Here is a 20,669-nt window from a genome sequence, read left to right on the forward strand (position 1 = left end):
CGTTTCAAAATAAAGATACCTAACTGTTGCGTATGTGTCTTACCTAACAACTTGTCGGTATTTTATACCATTTTGATGTTCACTCCATCACTGTCTTGCCTGAGGCACACTCACATTACAGTTATAAAACTACAACATTAACACCCCTCCTTCAGAGTGCAGGCACTGTACTTCCCATCACCAGGACTCAAGTCTGGCCTGCCAGTTTCCCTGAATCCCTTATTAAATGTTACCTTGCTCATGTTCCAACAGTACATCAAGACCTAAAAACCATTTGTCTCCATTTGCTCCTATCAAACACACTCACGCATATTTGCTGGAAGTCCAAGTCCTTCGCACACAAAACCTCCTTCACCCCCTCCCTCCAATCTTTCCCAGGATGACCTCTACCCCGCCTTTCCTCCGCTACATGTCTGAGCTGCCTCAACAACACGAAACTCTCAACACGAAATCACAGCTTCCCTATCTTCATCCATATTTAACAATTCCTCAAAAGATTCACTCTATCTTCCCGATACCTCCAACTCTCCATTTAATAACTCTCCTCTCCTATGAACTTTCAAATCCATTTGTTCCCTAGACTTCCTCAATTTATTAATCTCACTCCAAAACTTTTTCTTATTTTCAATAAAATCTGTTGATAACATCTCACCCACTCTCTCATTTGCTCTCTTTTTACATTCCTTCACCACTCTCTTAACTTCTCTTTTTCTCTCCATGTACTCCTCCCTCCTAGCATCACTTCTACTTTGTAAAAACCTCTCATACGCTAACTTTTTCTCTCTTACTACTCTCTTTACATCATCATTCCACCAATTGCTCTTCTTCCCTCCTGCATCCACTTTCCTGTAACCACAAACTTCTGCTGAGCATTCTAACACTACATTCTTAAACCTACCGAATACATCTTCAACCCCATCGCCTATACTCTCATTAGCCCATCAATCCTCCTATAGTTGTTTATATCTTATATCAGCGAGGAGAAATGAATGGGATTAAGTCATGAGTATCTGAGAGAGTTAGAGCTAATGAAGGGGTAGAGAAGAGGGAATATAAATGTATAAATTCAAGGATTACGTGGATTAAAATAAGGGTCGGATGTGAAAAGTGGGTCATAATAAGTGTGCATGGGCCTGGAGAAGAGAGGAGTGTAGAGGAGAGAGAGAGATTTTGAGAGATGTTAAGGGAGTGTGTAGGAACTTTTGAGCCAAGTGAAAGAGTAATTGTGGTAAGGCACCTAAATGCTAAAGTAGGAGAAGCATTTAGAGAGGGTGTGGTAGGTAAGTTTGAGGTGCAAAGTGTAAATGATAATGGGGAACACTTGATTGAACTTTGTATAGAAAGGGGTTTGGTTATAGGTAACACATATTTTAAGAAAAAGAGGATATATGAAAAAGAGGATATATAAGTATACAAGATATGATGTAGGGCAAAATGATAGTACGTAGTTTGTTGGACTACATATTGGTAGATAAAAGACTGTTGGGTAGACTTCAGGATGTACATGTTTATAGAGGGGCTACAGATATATCAGATCACATTTTAGCTGTAGCTACAGTGAGAGTAAAAGGTAGATGGGATAAGAGGAAAATGGAAGCAGCAGGTAAGAGAGAAGTGAAAGTTTATAAACTAAAGGAGGAGGCAGTTAGGGCAAGATATAAACAACTGTTGGAGGACAGATGGGGTAGTGAGAATAGAGGCAATGGGGTAGAAGATGTATGGGGTAAGTTTAAGAATACAGTGTTAGAGTGTTCAGCAGAAGTTTGTGGTTACAGGAAAGTGGATGCAGGAGGGAAGAAGAGTGACTGGTGGAATGATGATATAAAGAGAGCAGTAAGAGAGAAAAAGTTAGCATATGAGAGGTTTTTACAAAGTAGAAGTGATGCAAGAAGGGAAGAGTATATGGAGAGAAAGAAAGAAGTTAAAAGAGTGGTAAAGCAATGTAAAAAGAGAGCAAATGAGAGTGAGGGTGAGATGTTATTGAAGCAATGTAAAAAGAGAGCAAATGAGAGAGTGGGTGAGATGTTACCAACAAATTTTGTTGGAGTGAGATTAATAAGTCGAGAAAGCCTAGGGAAAAATGGATTTGTTAGTTAAAAATAGGAGAGGAGAGTTATTAAATAGAGAGTTAGAGATATCGGGAAGATGGAGGGAATGTTTTGAGCAATTGTTAAATATTGATGAAGATATCGGAGCTGTGATCTCGTGAACAGGGCAAGGAGGAATAACATCTTGTAGGAGAGAGGAAGAACCGATTTTGAGCGTGGGGAAAATGCATGGGGCAGTGAGAAGAATGAAAGGGGGTAACACAGCTGGGATTGATGGGATAAAGACAGAAATGTTCAAAGCAGGTGGGAATATAGTTTTGCAGTGGTTAGTGTTTTTATTTAATAAATGTATGGAAGAGGGTAAGGTACTTAGGGACTGGCAGAGAGCATTCATAGTTCCTTTGTATAAAGGCAAAGAGGACAAAAGAGAGTGTAAAAATTATAGGGGAATAAGTCTACTGAGTCTGGGAGCAAGGGGCTAGTAACCCCTTCTCCTGTATAAATTACTAAATTTAAAAAGAGAAACTTTTGTTTTTCTTTTTGGGCCACCCTGCCTTGGTGGGATACGGTTGGTTTGTTGAAAAAAAAAAAAGTCTGCTGAGTCTCCCTGGTAAAGTGTATGGTAAAGTTATCATTGATAGAATTATGAGTAAGATGGAGAGCAGGATAGCAGATGAACAAGGAGGCTTTAGGAAAGGTAGGGGGTGTGTAGACCCAGTGTTTGCAGTGAAACACATAGGTGAACAGTATTTTGATAAGAGTAATGAGGTTTTTGTGGCATTTATGGATTTGAAAAAGGCATATGATAGGGTGGATAGGGGGCAATGTGGCAGATGTTGCAAATATATGGAATAGGAGGTAGGTTACTGAAAGCAGTGAAAAGTTTTTATGAGGACAGTGAGGCAAAGGTTAGAGCATGTAGGCAAAAGGGGGTATTATTTCCCAGTAAAAGTAGGCTTTAGATAGGGATGTGTGATGTCACCATGGTTGTTCAATATACATGTATTTATAGATGAAGTAGTAAGAAAGTGAATGCTCTGGTGTTGGCAAGAGGTGTGGGGTTAAAAGATAAAGAATCTAACACAAAGTGGGAGTTGTCACAGTTACTCTTTGCTGAAGACACTGTGCTTTTGGGAGATTCTGAAGAGAAGTTGCAGAGGCTGGTTGATGAGTTTGGTAGGGCATGTAAAAGAAGGAAGTTAAAAGTGCATATAGGAAAGAGTAAGATGATGAGGATAACAAAGAAATTAGGAAATGGAAAACTGGATATCAGATTGGAGGGAGAGAGTATGGAGGAGGTGAATGTGTTCAGATATTTGGGAGTGGACCTGTCAGCAGATGAGTCTATGAAGGATGAGGTGAATCACAGAACTGATGAAGGGAAAAAGGTAAGTGGTGCATTGAGGAGTCTGTGGAGACAAAGAACTTTATCCATGAAAGCAAAGAGGGGAATGTATGAGAGTATAGTTATACCTATGCTCTTGTATGGGTGTGAGGCATGGATTGTGAATGTTGCAACAAAGAGAAGGCTGGAGGCAGTGGAGATGTAAATGTCTGAGAGCAATGTGTGGTGTGAATATAATGCAAAGAATCCATAGTTTGCAGATCAGGAGATGTGGGATTACCAAAACTATTATTCAGAGGTCTGAGGAGGGGTTATTGAGATGCTTTGGACATGTAGAGAGGGTGGAACAAAATAGAATGATTTTAAGAGTATACAAATCTGTATACTCTTAAAGGTGAATACAGGAAAGAGTAAGGTTATGAGGATAACAAAAAAGATTAGGTGATGAAAGATTGAATATCAGATTGGAGGGAGAGAGTATGGAGGAGGTGAACGTATTCAGATATTTGGGAGTGGACGTGTCAGCGGATGGGTCTATGAAAGATGAGGTGAATCATAAAATTGATGAGGGAAAAAGAGTGAGTGGTGCACTTAGGAGTCTGTGGAGACAAAGAACTTTGTCCTTGGAGGCAAAGAGGGGAATGTATGAGAGTATAGTTTTACCAACGCTCTTATATGGGTGTGAAGCGTGGGTGATGAATGTTGCAGCGAGGAGAAGGCTGGAGGCAGTGGAGATGTCATGTCTGAGGGCAATGTGTGGTGTGAATATAATGCAGAGAATTCGTAGTTTGGAAGTTAGGAGGAGGTGCGGGATTACCAAAACTGTTGTCCAGAGGGCTGAGGAAGGGTTGTTGAGGTGGTTCGGACATGTAGAGAGAATGGAGCGAAACAGAATGACTTCAAGAGTGTATCAGTCTGTAGTGGAAGGAAGGCGGGGTAGGGGTCGGCCTAGGAAAGGTTGGAGGGAGGGGGTAAAGGTTTTGTGTGCGAGGGGCTTGGACTTCCAGCAGGCATGCATGAGCGTGTTTGATAGGAGTGAATGGAGACAAATGGTTTTTAATACTTGACGTGCTGTTGGAGTGTGAGCAAAGTAACATTTATGAAGGGATTCAGGGAAACCGGCAGGCCGGACTTGAGTCCTGGAGATGGGAAGTACAGTGCCTGCACTCTGAAGGAGGGGTGTTAATGTTGCAGTTTAAAAACTGTAGTGTGAAGCACCCTTCTGGCAAGACAGTGATGGAGTGAATGATGGTGAAAGTTTTTCTTTTTCGAGCCACCCTGCCTTGGTGGGAATCGGCCAGTGTGATAATAAAAAAAAAAACAAATCTGTAGTGGAGGGAAGGTGGGATAGAGGTCGGCCTAGGAAAGGTTGAAGGGAGGGGTAAAGGAGATTTTGTGTGTGAGGGGCTTGGATGCGTGAGTGTGTTAGACAGGAGTGAATGGAGACAATAGGTTTTAGGACTTTATGTGCTGTTGGAGTGTGAGAAAGGTAACATTTATGAAGGGATTCAGGGAGATTGACAGGCCGGACTTGAGTCCTGGAGATGGGAAGTACAGTGCCGGCACTCTGAAGGAGGGGTGTTAATGTTGCAGTTGTATAACTGTAGTGCACATAAGAACGTAAGAAAGAAGGAACACTGCAACAGGCCTACTGACCCATGCTGAGCAGGTCCATGTCACCCCCCAGGATTAGTGTAGGCATGCCTCTGGCAAAATAATGATGGGGTGAATGACGATGAAAGTTTTTCTTTTTCAGGCCACCTTGCCTTGGTGGGAAAGAGCCGATGTGTTAATAATAAATAGTTAAAAATATTACCCTAACTACCTCCTCCTTTAGTTTATTAACCTTTTCCTCTCTCTTACTTGCTGCTTCTATTTTCCTTGTATCCCATCTATCTTTTACTCTAAGAAAATATGCACTGATATACAATTTGCCTAACAGGTTCTGGTGGAATATATGCCATTAATTGAGAACACATGCTCCTTTATCTTTCTAAAGTACTGTAGTTAATTCATTTCACTGCTAATGTCAATTTTCACCTAAGGAGTAAAAAGCAGCTAAATAAAGCTGAAAAATTAGGAAACAGGTGAACAAAGTGCATCTCATCAATCTTTTACTATGGAACCATTCAATAAGTGAACATTAATGAACATGAATTCTGCAACATGGAAAGCTTAGGACAAGTGCTGATATTGTTGGGTACATTTCAATTTGCAAATTGACCTCATTTATTTTCTAACACATCTTCTCCCAAAAGCAGGCATAGAATATTGTACAAAGCTGGCAATAGAATAATTTTCATCAATGAACAACATTCATTTCATACCTCTTTGGTTGTGTCACTGCTTTTACCCAACACATGATAGGTCACACCTCTGGTTGCCCCAGTCAGCTGAGTGCGACGAATCAGCTGTTGCTTATTTGCCAAAATGTTGTTCAGCTGTTGCAAAGCAGAAACTTCAAACCCAGTGAATTTACCACGTGTACTGCGATACGAAAGCAACTTTGTTTTTTCATACCATCTGAAATAACAATACAAGTCTTAGCATTCTATTTACAGATGCAAAATTTACCCCTCATGTAAAGGTATCTGGTGAGCTCAAGAGCTACAGCGCCTGTAAACAAAAGTGAGTACAGTGGAACCTCAATACTCGAACTGCTCCCTACTCAAACAATTCGGTATTCGAACGCTTTGTTTGGCAAAAAAATCGCTCAGTAGTTGATCATTTGCTCAGCACTTGATGAAACAAATATGAACTGCCAGAACTTTGCTGTAAACTATTTCGTGTTTCTTGGCATTTTTCGTTTTTATATTATTTGTATGAATAAGTCACCATGGGGCCTAAGAAGATTAGTGATAATAGCCAACCAACCAAAAAAGAAAATTGGTTGGAAAAAATTCGTTCGTTACTCGAACAGCTTTCTGGAACGAATTAAGTTCGTGTACCAAGGTTCCACTGTACATCTGTGAAGGTTCTCTCATACATGTTTGTGTGTCTACCATGCTTAAATTGTATGTATTTAATGTCTGCTTCTACCCTTACCACAGATACCAAATACAAGAGGGCCCTGCATATACATCTATTTTCAGTGTTTCACATTTTCACTGGCTTTGAATTGAGTCACTGTTCCATCCACTAGTGACAACCACTCATAAGTGGAACATAATGAACAATGGCTCAACTGGAAGCCAAAAGAAATGTAGAGCACTGATTATTTGAAGTAACATCATCATTCTGAAATGACTATGGCAAATCAACCAAAAAAATATTCAAAGAACATAAATGTCTACATGTAAGTCATTCTAATAAAATTAATTCATATACATAAACTACAATTATTTACTTCACATTTAAATGAGCACAATGTAATTTTTTTAGTATGCAAACTCGTGCATTCTGAAGGGTTTGTTTGCAGTTTCAATTAATATTTTTTGAACAATTTTGGTGTTTGTAACACATTTTTCAATGCATTAAGGTTGAGAATCAGAAACAACTGACCAGGCAAATTTCCATGTTATAAAAAATCAAACTAATAATTATTATTTAACTAAGGTTAACAATATTGACAGAACTGCACTATTAGTCTCCAAAAATAAAAGTGATGCAATATACAGGCATCACCCAGGAGTGGTAACACCACTGGGAGATGCCTGCTACTACTCTCAGGACTGGTAACACTACTGAGAGAGGTCTGTTACCATTCCAAGGAGTGGTCTCACTCCTGGGAATGGGAGTGTTACCACTGTCACTTATCACTGTACCACTACTGCAAGGTGGTATACCACTGTCAGTAATCGCTATACCTGCTGTTTTACCCCCTCCATTTCACCTACTGCCTCACACACCACCACACTTGCATCTGGCTCTTTCTCACTCCTAAAAGATGTTATAACTCCATACCCAATGCAAGAAGTGACTGTCACAATTAGTTAAACTGAGTTAACCGACATTAACCTAGCTTAACTAAAATATTGTATACAAAGAAATTTGATTTAACATATCAAGGAAAAATACAATGCTAATGTTTTGATGGATTGCTATCCTCTATGGGTCTTGGGTAGGAAACCTCAGCTATCTACCACAAATATGTATATAGCTTGTACAGGCATGTGTCAACAGTAGGGGTTCCACTACATCCCTGTGAAGCTGCAGCAGCAAATAATCTTTCAATGAAATTTAATAATACTTTCTTGACCAGCTAAAATGTGACTTACTTATTTATAACCTGGTCCCTGAAGGGTAGCATTGCTGCATGCCTCTTTGCCAGTATCTCTTCATAGTCTTCCATTTTCATCTTGCGTTTGGTTCCTCGGGAGTCGAGTGCAATCTCCTCCTCCACATTATCATCCTCACTGCTGGTTATTTCCTCATCACTGAAATGATTAAATTATTACAAAATACTCATACTCAGAAATGCTTCATTTTTTGTGAACGAATTTTAACTGCAGCTATATATATAACATTATTATGCACTTATTAATTTATACATTAAACCTAATTCTATTCACAACTAAATGGGAACATGATAAAATAAATTCTTAGTTTGTGTTTAGTGAAGAAAAAGGAACCAATATCTCTATAGAAAATCACTCTTAAGCACTGGTTCAAAAAATTACTTTCCTCTAACATCTTAACACACAACAGAGACTGCTGACCAGACGAAAAATATATTTTATATAAAATAAAACATTAGGGAACTGAAGCTTTATATATTGTACAAAGCTTTACATATTTAATAATTCCTCAAGTGGTAGATCTGGAGTTTTTTTGGATTATGAATCCTCCTGGTATCTACTACAAAAATTTATATATTTTGACTGCTAGCACTTATGGAGTTTTTTTTTTTTTTTGTTAATATGGTGCAATGTACTTTTTTTTTTTCAACAAGTCGGCCGTCTCCCACCGAGGCAGGGTGACCCAAAAATAAAGAAAATCCTCAAAAAGAAAATACTTTCATCATCATTCAACACTTTCACCTTACTCATACATAATCACCTTTTCCAGAGGTGCCCAGATACAACAGTTTAGAAGCATATATAAAGATACATAACATATCCCTCCAAACTGCCAATATCCCAAACTCCTCCTTTAAAGTGCAGGGATTGTAGTTCCCATTTCCAGTACTCAAGTCCCACTGTATAAAAATAACTGGTTTTCCTGAATCTCTTCACTAAATATTACACTGCTTATACTCCAACAGCTCGTCAGGTCCCAAAAACCATTCGTCTCCATTCACTCCTATCTAACATGCTCATTCACGCTTGCTGGAAGTCTAAGCCCCTTGCCCACAAAACCTCCTTTACCCCCTCCCTCCAACCTTTTTGAGAACGACCCCTACCCTTCCTTCTTACCCCTACAGATTGATACACTCTCCATGTCATTCTACTTTGATCCATTCTCTCTAAATGTCCAAAACACTTCAACAACCCCTTTTCACCCCTCTGACTAATACTTTCATTAACTCCACACCTCCTAATTTCCATGCTCCGAATTTTCTGCATAATATCTACACCACACATTGTCTTTAGACAGGACATCTCCACTGCCTCCAGCCGCCTCCTTGCCGCAGCATTTACACCCCAAGCTTTACACCCATATAAGAGTGTTGGTACCACTATAATTTCATGCATTCCTTTCTTTGCCTCCATAGATAATGTTTTTTGTCTCCACATATACCTCCTTCATCAATTCTATGGTTAACCTCATCCTTCATAAACCCATCTGCTGACACGTCAATTCCCATATACGTACATGTATTTAAAAACATTCACTTCTTCCATACTTTTTCTCTCCAATGTGATATCCAATTTTTCTTTATCTAAATCATTTGATATCCTCATCACCTTACTTTTATCTATGTTCACTTTCAACTTTCTACCTTTACACACCCTCTCAAACTTGTCCACCAGCCTTTGCAACTTTTCTTTAGAATCTTCCTTAAGCACAGTATCATCAGCAAAAAGTAACTGTGTCAACTCTCATTTTGTATCTGATTCCCCATAATTTAATCCCACCCCCTCTCCCAAACACCCTAGCCTTTACTTCTTTTACAACCCCGTCTATAAATATATTAAACAACCATGGTGACATTACACATCCCTGTCTAAGACCTACTTTTACTGGGAAGTAGTCTCCCTCTCTTCTACACACCTTAACCTGAGCATCACTATCCTCATAAAAACTCTTTACAGCATTTAGTAACTTACTACCTATTCCATATACTTGCAACATCTGCCACATTGCTCCCCTATCCACTCTTATTATATGCCTCTATCTTTACCTAAATACTGTTCACATATATGCTTCAATTTAAACACTTGATCTACACATCCCCTACCCACTCTAAAACCTCCTTGCCCATCTGCAATCCTACATTCTGTCTTACCTCTAATTCTTTGAATAATAACCCTACTATACACTTCTCCTGGTATACTCAGTAAACTTATTCCTCTATAGTTTTTACAATATCTTTTGTCCCCCTTCCCTTTATATAATGGAATTATACATGCTCTCTGCCAATCCCTAGGTACCTTCCCCTCTTTCATACATTAAACAAAAATACCAACCACTCCAACACTATAACTCCCCTTGCTTTTAACATTTCTGTCACAATCCCATCAGTTCTCGCTGCTTTACCCCCCTTTCATTCTAAGTAATGCCTCACACACCTCCCCCATACTCACATCCTGCTCTTCTTCACTCCTAAAAGATGTTATACCTCCCTGCCCAGTGCATGAAATTACCGCCTCTCTTTCTTCATCGACATTTAAAAGTTCCTCAAAATATTCCTGCCATCTACCCAATACCTCCAAATAATGAATAATCCATATTTATTGGAAGTAAAAATTAAATAAAATCTGTAAAGAACTTGATTCTGTTTAAGGAGAAATGCACAACGACGATTTTTTAAATCCAAATAAAATTTAGCGAAACAGTTAATTTCCTCTGATTAATTTAAGTTATTGGATATATAAAATTATACATATGTAATTATTCTCCAAGGGGAAGTGGAGAAGGATCCTTCCTCTATAAGCCATGTATGTCATAAAAGGTGACTAAAATGCAGGAGTATAAATTATTAAATGTAAAAATAAGGAAGTGAAAGTGTATAAACTAAGGGAGGAGAAAGTTCGGGTGAGATATAAGCGACTATTGGCAGAAAGGTGGGCTAGTGCAAAGATGAGTAGGGAAGGGGGGTTAAGAGGGTTGGATGAGTTTTAAAAATGCAGTATTAGAATGTGGGGTAGAAGTTTTTGGTTATAGGAGGGTGGGGGCAGGAGGAAAGAGGAGTGATTGGTGGAATGATGAAGTAAAGGGTGTGATAAAAGAGAAAAAGTTAGCTTACGAGAGGTTTTTACAAAGCAGAAGTGTTATAAGAAGAGCAGAGTATATGGAGATTAAAAGAAAGGTGAAGAGAGTGCAAAAGGAGAGCAGATGATAGAATGGGAGAGGCACTGTCAAGAAACTTTAATGAAAATAAGAAAAAATTTTGGAGTGAGTTAAACAAGTTAAGAAAGCCTAGGGAACATATGGATTTGTCAGTTAAAAACAGAGTAAGGGAGTTAGTAGATGGGGAGAGGGACGTATTAGGTAGATGGCGAGAATATTTAGAGGAACTTTTAAATGTTGAGGAAGAAAGGGAGGTGGTAATTTCATGCACTGGCCAGGGATGTATACCATCTTTTAGGAGTGAAGAAGAGCAGGATGTGAGTGTGTGGGAGGTACGTGAAGCATTACGTAGAATGAAAGGGGGTAAAGCAGCTGGAACTGATGGGATCATGACAGAAATGTTAAAAGCAGGGGGGGATATAGTATTGGAGTGGTTGGTACTTTTGTTTAACCCTTAAATGGTCCAAACGTATATATACGTTTTTTCAACATTTGAAAGTATGTAAAAAAATGTAGATTTTTTTTTTTTTTGTTTTACATGTGAAAACATGTAAAAAACTTTTATCTACATTTTTTTTTGTTTCATTTGAAAATATGTAAAAAAAAAAGTAGATCTACTTTTGTAGCACTACGAATTTGAACGTCGATCTGCTTGGACCGTTTAAGGGTTAATAAATGTATGAAAGAGGGGAAGGCACCTAGGGATTGGCAGAGAGCATGTATAGTCCCTTTATATAAAGGGAAGGGGGACAAGAGAGATTGTAAAAATTATAGAGGAATAAGTTTACTGAGTATACCAGGAAAAGTGTACGGTAGGGCTATAATTGAAAGAATTAGAGGTAAGACAGAATGTAGGATTGCAGATGAGCAAGGTTTCAGAGTGGGTAGGGAATGTGTAGATCAAGTGTTTACATTGAAACATATATGTGAACAGTATTTAGATAAAGATAGGGAAGTTTTATTGCATTTATGGATTTAGAAAAGGCATGTGATAGAGTGGATAGGGGAGCAATGTGGCAGATGTTGCAAGTATATGGAATAGGTGGTAAGTTACTAAATGCTGTAAAGAGGTTTTATGAGGATAGTGAGGCTCAGGTTAGGGTGTGTAGAAGAGAAGGAGACTACTTCACTGTAAAAGTAGGTCTTGGACAGGGATGTGTAATGTCACCATGGTTGTTTAATATATTTATAGATGAGGTTGTAAAAGAAGTAAATGCTATGGTGTTCGGGAGAGGGGTGGGATTAAATTATGGGGAATCAAATACAAAATGGGAATTGACACAGTTACTTTTTGCTGATGATACTGTGCTTATGGGAGATTCTAAAGAAAAATTGCAAAGGTTAGTGGATGAGTTTGGGTGTGTGTGTAAAGGTAGAAAGTTGAAAGTGAGCATAGAAAAGAATAAGGTGATGAGGGTATCAAATGATTTAGATAAAGAAAAATTGGATATCAAATTGAGGAGTATGGAAGAAGTGAATGTTTTCAGATACTTGGGAGTTGACGTGTCAGCGGTTTGGTTTTATGAAGGATGAGGTAAATCTTAGAATTGATGAGGGAAAAAAGGCGAGTGGTGCGTTGAGGTATATGTGGAGTCAAAAAACGTTATCTATGGAGGCAAAGAAGGGAATGTATGAAAGTATAGTAGTACCAACACTCTTATTTGGGTGTGAAACTTGGGTTGTGAATGCAGCAGCGAGGAGGCGGTTGGAGGGAGTGGAGATGTCCTGTCTAAGGGCAATGTGTGGTGCAAATATTATGTAGAAAATTCGGAGTGTGGAAATTAGGAGAAGGTGTGGAGTTAATAAAAGTATTAGTCAGAGGGCTGAATAGGGGTTGTTGAAGTGGTTTGATCATTTAGAGAGAATGAATCAAAGTAGAATGATATAGAGAGCATTTAAATCTGTAGGAGAAGGAAGGTGGGGTAGGGGTTGTCCTCAAAAAGGTTGGAAGGAAGGGGTAAGGGAGGTTTTGTGGGCGAGGGGCTTGGACTTCCACCAAGCGTGCATGAGCGTGTTCGATAGGAGTGAATGGAGACGAATGGTATTTGGGACCTGACAATCTGTTGGAGTGTGAGCAGGGTAATATTTAGTGAAGGGATTCAGGGAAACCGGTTATTTTTATATAGCCGGACTTGACTCCTGGAAATGGGAAGTACAATGCCTACACTCTAAAGGAGGGGTTTCAGGATATTAGCAGTTTGGAGGAATATGTTGTGTATCTTTATACGTATATGCTTCTAAACTGTTGTGTTCTGAGCACCTCTGCAAAAACAGTGATTATGTGTGAGTGAGGTGAAAGTGTTGAATGATGACAAAAGTATTTTCTTTTTGAGGATTTTCTTTCTTTTTGGGTCACCCTGCCTCGGTGGGAGACGGCCGACTTGTTGAAGAAGAAGAAAAAAAAAACTTTTATTTCTTCCTTTTGGGGCACCCTGCCTTGGTGGGAGATGGCTGGCGTGTTAAAAAAAAAAAAGTGTAAATATGGTTACCTGATGTAATTCTTGTTCTTTCTCCTTAAAAAGGTAGTCCAGTTCTGCTTGTTTGAATAAATGGATACAGCAACACAAGCTGCTTGTCATTTTGGTTTGTTGGGCACTCCGCCCCAGACATCACCGATGCTTGATTGCCTCCCAAAGGCAAAATGAATTATGGTTTTCATCACTGTCATGAAAATGAAAGCAGATGCTGCAAAAGCAACTGATATATGTCAGTTCAAGAAGGTTGACAAGACTACCATACTGGTCACATAGGGCAACAAGAGATCCTTCTTGAGGTCCCCAAGACTGGCAGCAGGATGGGCATGAACCAAATCAACACTTGCAAGGCAGTTTTTAAGGAGTGGAATGTCATGGATCATGTATGAGGCATAGTATTTAACCCTTTCAGGGTTTCGGCTTACACACCAATGTCCATGACGTACTAGTACACATAAATTCTAGCGCCTTCAAATTTAGTGAGAGAAAGCTGGTAGGCCTACATATGAGAGAATGGGTCTATGTGGTCAGTGTGCGCAGTATAAAAAAAATCCTGCAGCACACAGTGCGGAATGAGAGAAAAAAAACTTTGTGTTTTGGGATTAAAACAGCGACTTTGCACTATATTTTCGTATGGTATTTATTGTTGTATTCTAGTTTTCCTGGTCTCATTGTATAGAATGAAAGACATTACAGAAATTGAGATGATTTTGACTGGTTTTACAATGAAAAGTGCCTTGAAATTGAGCTCAAAGTAGCAGAAATGTTCGATTTTTACCAAAGTTCAAAAGTAAACAAATCATGCTAAGCGTCCAATACACGTCAGCTGGTGAGTCTAATATTCTTTCACAAGTGCGCCGATATTATTTATACCATTTCTACACTAATGCAGTAGTCTGCATAACAGTAAATTTAATTTTTTTTTGTGAGAATAAAAATTAAAAGTGGAAAGCAAAAGAAATGTAAGAGGGACCTGGGGACGTGACTAATGAACAGAGGAAATGTTATTTTAGTGCCAGGAATGTCTTTCTTGTTTATTCTGGACCCTATTTGGAAATTAGCATCTTTTGAAATTTGTGTGAAATTGGCAAAATTGCTAAATTCTGACCACTGTATTGGATAGTTGAAATCGGTAAATGGGTGGTTTCTTGTACTCATTCGATAGAAAAAATGGAGTTCTAGCAAAATAGTTATGATTTTTGTCGACTAGTACATTGGAATTGGCCGAAAATAGGGCTCAAAGTGGGCAAAATCGCCGATGCGTAAACATCATTGAGACAGCTAACTTTGCAAGAGCATAATTCCCTAAGTTTTCCATCAAATTTCATACTTTCGGTGTCATTATGATCGGGAAAAGATTCTCTATCTTTTCATAAGAAAAAATAATTTTTTTTTTAAATTTGGGGGACCCTGAGAACAAGTCTCTGAGAGGGCCTGTGGACCCTGAAAGGGTTAACACCACTGCCTCCAATACTAGTTTGTTCAAGGGAGCTTAAAAAAAAAAAAAAAAAGGTTGCCATTAAGAGGGAAATTATTTGGAGTGCTTGCCATCACCTTATTTTGGAAATGGTTCTATATCTCCTTTTTCTTCAAGAAGTATGGGCCATCCGGTGGCCCCAATATCCCCTTGTCTGTTCAATATAAAAATTAATGATAATTACTGATAGATTCTGCTGGAAGATAACCAGTGATGAAGATTTCATGGAAGAGTTCTCCTGTTCAGAGCAGGATTCAAAGAAAGGGCATTAATGGATCTGAAGGCAGTGATCAAGTCGAAGGCTCACCCCAGGGACGATTACATGGAAGTCTCAGTCCTGTTGTATAACTCGCTGAGGGAGGTTCTAGAAGGAACCATAAAGATTGGGGTACCTGGAGCCATCCATCAAGCCAGATGGATAGCAAAGGCATTTTATGATGTGAAGATCTTCCTCTCTAGAGAACAGTTCTCTATCACTGTTCATGAAATGTGTGCAGTGTGAATTTTAGCCTCCTCATTTCTCTCTTCATTAGGTACCTGCATCAAGCAATGATCACAGGGCCCAAATCATGAAGGATCTTGAGAGGAATTCTTCATCATCAGTTGATGAATGCTGCCCTCATAGCATTCAAATTCTAACTGTGGGATGTGTATAAGGAACAGATCAGTCTTGGGTTCTTCGATGACCGGATTGTAGAAGAGATGGCTGCAATGGTCAAGAATCTTGAGAAAGAGAGAGCAGAAGAGACTGAAAAGGCATTTTCCTCTTACAAGCCACTTTACAACTTCATGGCACCAAGGACCAGGAATATCTTCAATAGAATTCTTCTGAATGGACATTAACCCTCAAACGGTCCAAATAGATTGACATTCAAATCCGTAGTGCTCCAAAAGTAGATCTATGATTTTTTTTTACATATTTTCAAATATAACAAAAAAAAAAGTAGATAAAAGCTTTTTTTACACATTTTCAAATGTAAAAAAAAAAGATGATGAACATTTTTTACATACTTTGAAATGTTGAAAAAACATATATATATATACGTTTGGACCGTTTAAGGGTTAAGAATGAGAGTCCTTCCTTGCCAGAGTACCTTTTTTACTTCAACGAACCGGCCTCCCTCACTTTGCTGAACTTTGAGAGTGAGTGTGCCGAGAGAGGCATTGCTCTGATATCAAAATACAACTCATCCATCACCAAGGAAGAGACCCAGAAACAATGAGTAATGACTCAGCACAGGAAGGACAAACCCTCCACATCAAAAGTTTTATGCCTGAAATAAATTACTGTAATGCTGCTCATTTTATTCTTTTTTTTTTTTGTGATGACCAGAAAGCTGAACTTATGTGAGATCCCTAAATATTAAAATAGGAATTGAAATTTTACCTGAAGAAATGTTTGAGGTAAAATTCCAACTGTGGGATGAAATTTTGACTTAATTTTTGGACTAACCTAACGTGTATACAGGCAGGTAATCCATGTATAACTGATCTAAAAAATGCAAGAAGTACAGTGGTACCTTGGGATACAAACAGCTCAAAATGTGAACAATTATGTAAGTGTATTTATGTAAGTGCTTTTGTAAGGGTATTTTTGGGGGTCTGAAAAGGATTAATCTAATTTACATTATTCCTTATGGGAACAAATTCATTCGGTATCAGCACTCGAATGGCCTTCTGGAATGAAATAAGTTCGTATCCCGAGGTACTACTGTATATGAAAAGCCAAAAAATAGTATTTGCAGCAGAGAAAAGGCCAATTATATATTTTTTTTTTTCAACAAGTCGGCCATCTCCCACTGAGGCAGGGTTACCCAAAAAAAGAAAGAAAATCCCCAAAAAGAAAATACTTTCATCATCATTCAACACTTTCACCACACTCACACATTATCACTGTTTTTGCAGAGGTGCCCAGAATACAACAGTTTAGAAGCATATACGTATAAAGATACACAACATATCCCTCCAAACTGCCAATATCCCAACCCCCTCCTTTAAAGTGCAGGCATTGTACTTCCCATTTCCAGGACTCAAGTCCGACTATATGAAAATAACCGGTTTCCCTGAATCCCTTCACTAAATATTATCCTGCTCACACTCCAACAGATCGTCAGGTCCCAAGTACCATTCGTCTCCATTCACTCCTATCTAACACGCTCACGCACGCTTGCTGGAAGTCCAAGCCCCTCGCCCACAAAACCTCCTTTACCCCCTCTCTCCAACCCTTTCGAGGGCAACCCCTACCCCGCCTTCCTTCCCCTATAGATTTATATGCTTTCCATGTCATTCTACTTTGATCCATTCTCTCTAAATGACCAAACCACCTTAACAACCCCTCTTCTGCCCTCTGACTAATACTTTTATTAACTCCACACCTTTTCCTAATATCCACACTCTGAATTTTCTGCATAAATATATTTACACCACACATTGCCCTTAGACAGGACATCTCCACTGCCTTCAACCGTCTCCTCGCTGCTGCATTTACCGCCCAAGCTTCAATTATATTAACAACTACAATTCAAATAAAAGTAACTTATCAGAGTTAATGCTAATTTGTAATTCCATTGTCCAAAGAATTAATAAATCAACATAAAACATTGCTCACCTTTCAGTTCCTAGTGATTTGGGCTTTTTGCCAGTTACAATATGATTAGTATCAGGGTTTTGTTTCAGTAACATTTCCTGCAAAAACACACAAATTATTTAATATAAAAAATATTCTTGAAAATAAACCCTCAGAGCAGTATTTTATATCACTATACAGGAACAATTACATTTTGCATACCTGGTATATAAATATAAATGACCTATTTCAGCAAAACTTTAAAAAAAAATTTAAAATACACATAATAGCTGCCTTTGCGAGAGTATTATTATTGTTGATTAGTAATATCAAAATTTTCCAACATGCATAACTTTTATTTTTTAACACAGGCTATCTCCCACCAAGCTACGGTGACCTCAAGAAAAGAAGAAACATTTTCACCATCATTCACTCCATCACTGTCTTGCCAAAGGAATGTAGATACTACAGTTTAGATGCTCCTCCAAACCACAATATCCCTACTCCTCCTTCAGAGTGTAGGCAATGTACTTCCCACCTCCAGGACTCAAGTCTAGCTAACCATTTTCCCTGAATATAAACATTAAAATATCATTTAGAGTTTCTTAGGGAATTAGGTGCAAAACTACAAAAAAATTACATATGCAAAGTTAAAAAATATGAAAATGATAAAAAATACAGACAAGTTGATAAGTAAGATACACATGCAACAGTTAGGTATCTTTATCTGAAACATTTTGCCTACACAGTAGGCTTCTTCAGTCGAGTACAGAAGAGTTTAGCAGAAGCAATAGAAATGTGAAGATGATGTAATCAGTCCATCGCCCTTGAAGATGTACCTTCTGACAGTATATGTCTCCATACTGCTGCTTAAACTTCACATTGTTCCAGACTATGGAGCAAAACTCTTCTCCAGGCTGAGGGACTGACCATCTCAAAACTACATTTTCAAGGGTGATGGGCTGATTACATCATCTTCAGATCTCTACCGCTTCTGTTAAACTCTTCCATACTCAACTGAAGAAGCCTACTGTGTAGGCAAAACATTTCGAATAAAGATACCTAACTGTTGCACATGTGTCTTACTTATCAAAGTTAAAAAAGTACATGTAGCATAAAGGTTTATTTTGATTATGGTGAACTGCTTAACACCCAGGGATCATACAGTACCTGAGGAGAGAGAGGAAACAAAGTCTGATCCAAGGAAGGTGGGGTTAAATCCAATTCCTTGGATAAAAAGCCTCTCATTGGCATCAAGACATCCTTTGAGGGGACCACAAATGGTTGTGACTTGAAATAATATGAGAAAATTATCAGCTACAGTCAGTGTTTACATTTGCATCACAGCATCAAACCTTAACAGTAGTATTACCACATTCATGAGGGGTAGCACTAAACCCGTATGGGTTGTACAGCACCTGGGGCCATGGAAGGCATTCAGGTTCGTCTCAAGTAATCAGAGATAGGTCCAATTTCCTACATTAAGAGCCCTTCACTAGAATCAAGGAACTTCCCTTGAAGGGGAAGGTGCCTTAGGCTGGGTATGGGGGACGAGGAAGGGAGGAGAGTATCCTTGATATCCCTGTACTGACAGTAATTTTTGTCTTAGATCATTGACCTTGAAACTGTCCAAATGTAAAGCATGTCCTGCAGCTTGCAGAAGTGTTGCCGATATACCTTTTTTTCTTGTTTTTATTTTAATTTATATAATTTTTATGTTCTGTTATTACAATTTATAATAGTTCTTGTGATTTCATAGCCAAACTTTGTTCTGACACTAATATCAGGTACTGAAATAGTACTCAAATAGTCACAATCACACAGACAGGTGAACATTTTCACCTGCCTTGGTCATTTACTATGTCTAGAAATATATACAAAGTATTTATAGGTCTCAGCAATGTTTTAGACATGCTGGGGTATATAATTAACTCCTTGAAGCATGGTGTTATGATGAGTGTCACTAAACTGCTGACAGTGTAGGAATGGAGTGAGTGATGCTTGATGATTGTGCACTGCTGCAGGGAACCCTGGCTTTATTTGTTTTCACTGTTACACACACACAAACATGTCTGTCTGTCTATCTATCTCTGCCTATCTGTCTGTCAAGCTCTGCTTATCTGTCTTTCTCTCTGCTTGTGTGTCTCAGTTTTTCTGTCTGCCTGTGTGTGTGTGTCTTTCTGTCTGCCTGTGTGTGTGTCTTCCTGCCTGCCTGTGTGTGTATGTCTTTCTGTCTGCCTGTGTGTGTATCTTTCCATCTGCTTGTCTCTCAGTCTGAGAGAGCAGCTTGTAAACCAACGGGTATTACACATAATGCAGTAATCACGTCTGATTCCTGACTCAAGAAATCGTAATGACACGATTGCAAATAAACCATACCCCCAGCCGGGATTGAACCCGCGGTCATAGAGTCTCAAAACTCCAGCCCGTCGCGTTAGCCACTAGACCAGGTAGCCACAATAAGATTCATACAACTAGGTATATTTCTACACCATAGGAAGGTTAGCACAGGCACCTCTGTGACCACAAATGCAAGTTTTTACAGACGAATCTCCAGCTAGCGTGGCCGTGACGAACACTGGCTCAAGTCCCTTCACTGCCGTCAACATGACTCAAGAAATTGTGTCATTACGATTTCTTGAGTCACGTTGACGGCAGTGAAGGGACTTGAGCTAGAGTTCGTCACGGCCACGCTAGCTGGAGATTCGTCTGTAAAAACTTGCATTTGTGGTCACAGAGGTGCCTGTGCTAACCTTCCTATGGTGTAGAAATATACCTAGTTGGATGAATCTTATTGTGGCTAGCTGGTCTAGTGGCTAACGCGACGGGCTGGAGTTTTGAGACTCTATGACCGCGGGTTCAATCCCGGCCGGGGGTATGGTTTATTTGCAATCGTGTCATTACGATTTCTTGAGTCATGTTGACGGCAGTGAAGGGACTTGAGCTAAAGTTCGTCACGGCCACGCTAGCTGGAGATTCGTCTGTAAAAACTTGCATTTGTGGTCACAGAGGTGCCTGTGCTAACCTTCCTATGGTGTAGAAATATACCTAGTTGGATGAATCTTATTGTGGCTAGCTGGTCTAGTGGCTAACGCGACGGGCTGGAGTTTTGAGACTCTATGACCGCGGGTTCAATCCCGGCTGGGGGTATGGTTTACGTCTGATTCCTGATGAACTGAAAATGCATATTACCTGCCAGTCATGCTTAGTATGCATTATATCTACAAGCATTGTACAGCACTTTGCCTGGAATTTTTGGGTTATCCTAGGTAATTTACACTATGTATAATAACTACTTATGTATAAATGCAAGAGAGACAGATAGAGATACAGACAGATGGAGACAGACAAAGATATTGACAGACAC

The 20,669-nt window shown here is 39.1% G+C and overlaps 1 protein-coding gene across 1 annotated transcript in view; it reads right to left on the reverse strand.

Annotated features, from left to right (window-relative positions):
* The window catches only part of Aatf (Apoptosis antagonizing transcription factor), a 34,654-nt gene that overhangs the window by 2,369 nt on the left and 11,616 nt on the right, over positions 1-20,669 (reverse strand). Inside the window, exons 5-7 of the mRNA XM_053783176.2 lie at positions 17,345-17,421; positions 7,611-7,769; positions 5,721-5,916 (exon numbers count right to left, since the gene is read on the reverse strand). Of these exons, the coding sequence (XP_053639151.1) occupies positions 5,721-5,916; positions 7,611-7,769; positions 17,345-17,421 (432 nt within the window). The remainder of the gene's footprint in view (positions 1-5,720; positions 5,917-7,610; positions 7,770-17,344; positions 17,422-20,669) is intronic.

This window comes from Cherax quadricarinatus, chromosome 57, assembly GCF_038502225.1.
Source record: "Cherax quadricarinatus isolate ZL_2023a chromosome 57, ASM3850222v1, whole genome shotgun sequence".
In the NCBI taxonomy this organism is placed as follows: Eukaryota; Metazoa; Arthropoda; class Malacostraca; order Decapoda; family Parastacidae; genus Cherax; species Cherax quadricarinatus.